Raw genomic sequence first — 6,000 nt, 5'->3', positions numbered from 1 at the left:
GAGAAAGGCAGGGCTAGATGAATCAAAAGTTGGAATTAAGATTGCCGGGAGAAATATCAACAACCTAAGATATGCAGATGATACCACTCTAATGGCAGAAAGTGAAGAGGAACTAAAGAGCCTCTTGATGCGGGTGAAGAAGGAGAGTGCAAAAGTTGGCTTGAAACTCAACATTAAGAAAACCAAAATCATGGCATCCTGCCCTCTCAATTCCTGGCAAATAGATGGGGAAGAAATGCAGGTAGTGACAGATTTTATTTTCCTGGGCTCCAAGATCACCTCAGATGGGGACTGCAGCCAAGAAATTAAAAGACGCTTGCTCCTGGGGAGGAAAGCTATGGCAAATCTAGACAGCATACTAAAAAGCAAAGACATCCCTCTGCCAACAAAAGTGCGTATAGTCAAGGCCATGGTTTTCCCAGTTGCAGTGTATGGATGTGAAAGTTGGACCATAAGAAAAGCTGAGCGACAAAGAATTGAGGCCTTTGAACTATGGTGCTGGAAAAGACTACTGCGAGTCCCTTGGACTGCAAGGCGTTCAAACCGATCAGTCCTAGAAGAGATCAACCCCGACTGCTCTTTAGAAGGCCAGATCCTGAAGTTGAAACTCAAATACTTTGGCCACCTAATGAGAAGGAAGGACTCATTGGAGAAGGGCCTAATGCTGGGAAAGATTGAGGGCAATAGAAGAAGGGGACGACAGAGAATGAGGTGGCTGGATGGAGTCACTGAAGCAGTAGGCGTGAACTTAAATGGACTCCAGAAGATGGTAGCAGACAGGAAGGCCTGGAGGAACGTTGTCCATGGGGTCGCGATGGGTCAGACACGACTTCGCAATTAACAACAACAAGGGACTCTTTTGGACAAAGAGTCTTTATACAGAGCCCTTTTTAGTTCTATATATTATTAATTTTGTTTTTATTATAATGTTGTAAATCTTGACACATTGCATTATTTCAATGAATATTTTAGTGCAATTATATGTAATATACATAAATTATGAGCATTCAATTATTTAGGAAGTTTAAGGTATTAAAAATAAGAAAAAAATAAAAAATCTTTTTTTATTTGGTTGGAATAAGTTTATTTAATCTGTTTGTAAATAAGGTGTTTAATAAAATTTTTATCATTATTAACAGAATTTCAGACCTATATTATAACATAACAAAGTAATGGTAATATTTTATCTGAAGCTAACTATTTAATATTAAGGTCACCTTGGGATTATTATTTGGTGAATATGTAGTTAGATAGATAGATAGATAGATAGATAGATAGATAGATAGATAGATAGATAGATAGATAGATAGATAGATAGATAGATAGATAGATAGATAGAAGGATGGATGGATGGATGGATGGATGGATGGATGGATGGATGGATGGATGGATGGATGGATGGATGGATGGAGCAAGAGACAGAGATATAGAATACATATATATTGATTGGACACTATAAGAAAAACATTTTATATTTAAATTTTACATTAATATGAACTCATCAAGCAAGTACATAATTTGATTTTCAGACCAAGGTCTAAATTCTGTAAAAATACTGTATCTGCTATTTTCAGTTCCACACCTTAAAACAAGCTTTTAGCCATTTATGGTTGTGATGAAGAACACAATGTCTAGCTCTAAACACACTCAGTAATTTGGCTAGGTGGAGGCAGCTCCCCTGCTTCAAACGCTTGGCAATCCCAAATCAATCATACTATAAATTTTGTTCCTTATAAAAGAAGGAAGGATTATCGCATCTATAGAAACAAGAATTGGGCTTCAATATCTTACTTAGTTTATATGCAGACTTTTCCCATGGAAGGACTAGCAGAATTGAACTAAAGATAGATTAAGTGTTGTTGGGGTGGGGAGGAGAGAAAGAGAGGGAAGAATTGAGGTGGGAGTGAAGGTACCATCCTCTTCTGTTGTTCTTCAATAATTTGGAATGATGATTTTTGTTATGGTTCAAATCTTATTCCAGTGCCATTCTTAATTTAGTAATGGACCATCTGCATTCCTTCTCTTAAAATATTTCCAGTTCTCTTGACACTAGAAGAGAAGGATGAAGCAAAGATTCCAGTGGTTGATTTTCAATGCTCTGTATCAAACTTCACACCCAGGCTAGGCATAAACCCAGACACTTCGCCCTAAATTCAGCTCTTGGCCAGACTTGGCAGGAGACTTCTAGGCATTCCTTGGCTCACAATTTTTATTGTAGACAAAAAGAAGGCCTCGATTGCAATGATCATGACAGTGCAATAAGAAAGAAAGAAAGAAAGAAAGAAAGAAAGAAAGAAAGAAAGAAAGAAAGAAAGAAAGAAAGAAAAAGAAAGAAAGAAAGGGCAGACATGTTTTGTGGTCTGCCTTCTTGCTTTCCCCCTTCTGAATTAATAGATATTTAGCTAGTTTCTTGGTGGCCTTAAAAGGCAGTTAAGATGTTTTTACATGATGATCTTTTCTAGTATTAAAACTGATTTCTACTTCACAAGATTCAGCTCTCACACTGTGGACCACTTTTGGGGACTCCTTAAAGTTGATGGGAATTGAAAAGAAAATTAGATCCAAAAAGCAAAATGTATGCAGACATTAATAAGACTTATTCAGGATGCAGAATTCACTTATTTTTGACAAAGTGGTTCACTAATTGTATTGGTATGTCTTAGTATGGCTTTTTAAAGAATCCTGGTCTATGGCTCATTTGCAGGAATTAATATTGCTAGATGATCTCTACCAAACAAATTTTGTGGAATATTCTACATTTTTGGTATTATGAATTTTTCTGTAGAATTACTAGTGAAATAGAACCCTCCTACAGGGATTCAACTTCTCACATAATGTCTTAAAATAGTGAAAGATGCCTAATCCCATCCTTCCCATGTTAAGCCAGGAGGTCTGAGGGAGAATTTCTGCTCAGGTCATTTGAATACAGTTAAAAACTTCAGTGCAGTCAGAAAGAATGCTATCTTGGAGGAGACAAAATCAAAACAATTAATGACAGCAATGATGTTGCAACTATTTCCCTTGCTTCATAATATTGTTGACCATGTTCTTAATGGCTTCTTCTTCTTAAAGATTCAGGAAAGAGAATGATTTCACAAAATGATTTTGTAAAGCCAATCTCAATTACATCTCCAGTATGAATTGTTGTAGCAATGTGTGGAATTAACAAATGCACAAACCAATCTAATCCAAAATTCAGCCACATTGCCTTCTTCTATGGAATTAATATTTCTACAGTGACATTGGGACAATCTTGGAGTAGAAAGTGCTAAATTCTTCACTTTGGGGCATTTTAAAATATTTGGGTGGGGGATAAGTAGAATAGATGTTTTGGATGAGAGACTTAAGACAGCTATTGCATCAATCAACACCCCTTCCCACAGGAAAAATCTAACCAAAGTTTTGGGGACTGGGTAAGTAATTTTTTTAAATGGATTTGAACTTCTAAAACACCTACTTTTGCCTCATAATACTTACCAAAAAGAAAAGGTGACACAAATTGTTGATTTTCAAGGTATCTAAAAAAAAGTGCTGGGTGAACAGTATGTGCCAGAGGGTACTTGTCCATGAAAAAATATTAATTGAAAATAGATCGCATGATTTTTTTGGGAGCAGTGGAGATAATTAGCTATTAATTACTATGGAGTAATTAATATTCACCTCATTTTCGCCTCTTGTAAATAGATTTTGCAGGTACACAATTGTGTAAATGGAAACTTTCTCAAGATATCTTCAGTACTTTTCTGTGTGAAAATAGATGCAGCTTGAGCATTCTTTTGCTGTAAAATGAATTCTTCCGCATTTCATTTCTGAAATGAGAACTGTACCTGGCTCCAAATTTAGTATGAATTGCTGCCATTTTTGCTGAATGGTCCTCCTAATTCAGGAGGACCATCCAGGTTTGCTTTGTTTTACTACAGCAACTCACAAAATTATCTGCTGGTTACCAAACTGGCTGAACATATCTGACTTAGGAACCAAGCAGAAAGAACAGATTTTCCTGAGTTTAATTTGGGGCAGAAGATGGTATAAGGGTCTAAAATGCAGGGAATGTGCAATTGCCTGTCTCCAGCCTTTGAAACTGGCAGTCACTGATTTAGATAATTAATGGCTGCTGAATGTGATTCTTGCTCATTTGTTTCCTGTTTCTCTCTCTCTCTAAACCAGCTGCAGAAAAGCAAGGAAAGGGAAGAACAGTTGGAGGAAATGATCCAAGCCTATGAGAAGCTATGTGTGGAGAAAACAGACCTTGAGTCAGAACTGGGCCAAATGGTGGGTTTCAACTACTTTCCTGGTCATGCATTACCTTTCCCCCCTCCCCCCCATAGAATATTTGATGATGTGATTTGTTAGACTGAGAAAGTAGCCATGTTTGCAGCTGTCTTGAGTGAAATACTGTTTCACTGGGTAAAGACACTGAGCAAAGATGCCAGCCAAGGACATCTGCCAGCCAAGGACATCTGCAAGAGTACTGACATTATATCAGAGTACTAAAGATGGCAGCCAATATATGATTGAAGACTTCCCTTTTTTATGAATATCATACTTGTAAAATGGGGCAGGGTTTCAATTGCACAGTCATGACTATCCCCTTGAATTTTCCTATACTCTCACCCTGCCCCATTCACCAATATCCCTGTTATCACCCCTTTTTGTTATGGGGCTACCGCAAAATTTTTAATCAAGAATTTAGATGGAGACAAGACTAGAACTAAATTTAATTTAACATATGTAGATTTAATTAAAGTTCATTGAAAATAATCTAATACAATCAAAATGATTAATTTTATTTTTTATTTTATTTGTTTATATCCTGTCTTTATATTAGTTTACAAATAACTCAGGGAGCGAACATATCCACATACCTTCTTCCTCCTATGTTCCCCACAATAGCAACTCTGTGAAGTGGGTTGGGCTGAGAGAAAGTAATTGCTGGGCCAAAGTTATCTAACTGATTTTCAGGGATTAGGTGGGACTAAAACTCATGGTCTAGTTTTCTAGCCTACTGCCTTAACCACCAGTCTAAACTGGCAGTGTACTATATTTAATAGAATCACTAATATTTTTATATGTATTGGTTTAGTTTTCAAATTTCTGTCCTGCTAAAATCCAAAGGCTTGGTGATTTACAGAGATTATGATAGAGCCAAACTCTCCCAATTGTTTTATAGCACAATTGTTCCTCCGCCAAGATCTGTCCATAGATATTTCTATCACATTTTATATCCTTCAGGTAGGAGACTATTTACTTTGGCCAGAATTGGGCACTAATTATTAGGACAACAACTAGTAGATCTACAGTATATGCCACCCATATGAAATGCAATTTCTTTTTTTTAAAATATATTTTATTAATTTTTTACAATAACAATCTTTAGTGCTTAGTGAACAATGTGTTGTCTGGTTCATATATTTAAAAACAATAATAATTTCTATAATATATTTCCTTTACCCTCTCTTCTTCCAGTAATATTCTCCTTTTGTCTACATTAAACAAATATAATTCTTAATACTTTCAATACATATAGAGTTTGGTATAAACGTTTTTCTAGAATTTGTACATTTAACAATAACATCAACATATAACATCTTTTCTAATCAGCTTATGTTTCAATTGTATTTATAGAAGTCATCATTAAGTCATTATATGTCCTGTTTTCAAGATTCTTATTTAACCTTAATTTCCCCTCAGTATTGAAACAACTCTTATCAGTCACAATTTTATCAAAATTCATTACCTTTGAATATCCAAACTTTTCATTCAAATACACCGTCTCAATATTTTATGACTTGATTAGAATCCATTTCACATGTGCTATTAAAATGTCCATTGTACATCCAGGAACAGTGAAGTTGAATACTTCCAATTGTTAACTCTAATTGCTATTGTGTCCAAGTGGTTATTACCCTTCTTCTTGGTGACCATTCTTCTAAGAAGAATGTAAAATTCTTATTTATAGCTGTTGCTGTAGAAACCATCTGGTTCCTCCCTCATGCTATT

General features: G+C 35.6%; 1 protein-coding gene across 1 annotated transcript in view; it reads left to right on the top strand.

Moving 5' to 3' along the window:
- TBKBP1 (TBK1 binding protein 1) overlaps positions 1-6,000 on the top strand; it is a 48,677-nt gene that overhangs the window by 3,026 nt on the left and 39,651 nt on the right. The window contains exon 3 of the mRNA XM_029283059.1: positions 4,168-4,272. Coding sequence (XP_029138892.1) covers positions 4,168-4,272 — 105 coding nt within the window. The remainder of the gene's footprint in view (positions 1-4,167; positions 4,273-6,000) is intronic.

Source organism: Protobothrops mucrosquamatus, unplaced genomic scaffold (genome assembly GCF_001527695.2).
Source record: "Protobothrops mucrosquamatus isolate PMUCROS unplaced genomic scaffold, P.Mucros_1.0 scaffold10, whole genome shotgun sequence".
NCBI lineage: Eukaryota > Metazoa > Chordata > Lepidosauria > Squamata > Viperidae > Protobothrops > Protobothrops mucrosquamatus.
The sequence above is the reverse complement of the archived record's forward strand: the minus strand, read 5'-3'. Positions and strand labels throughout refer to the sequence as shown.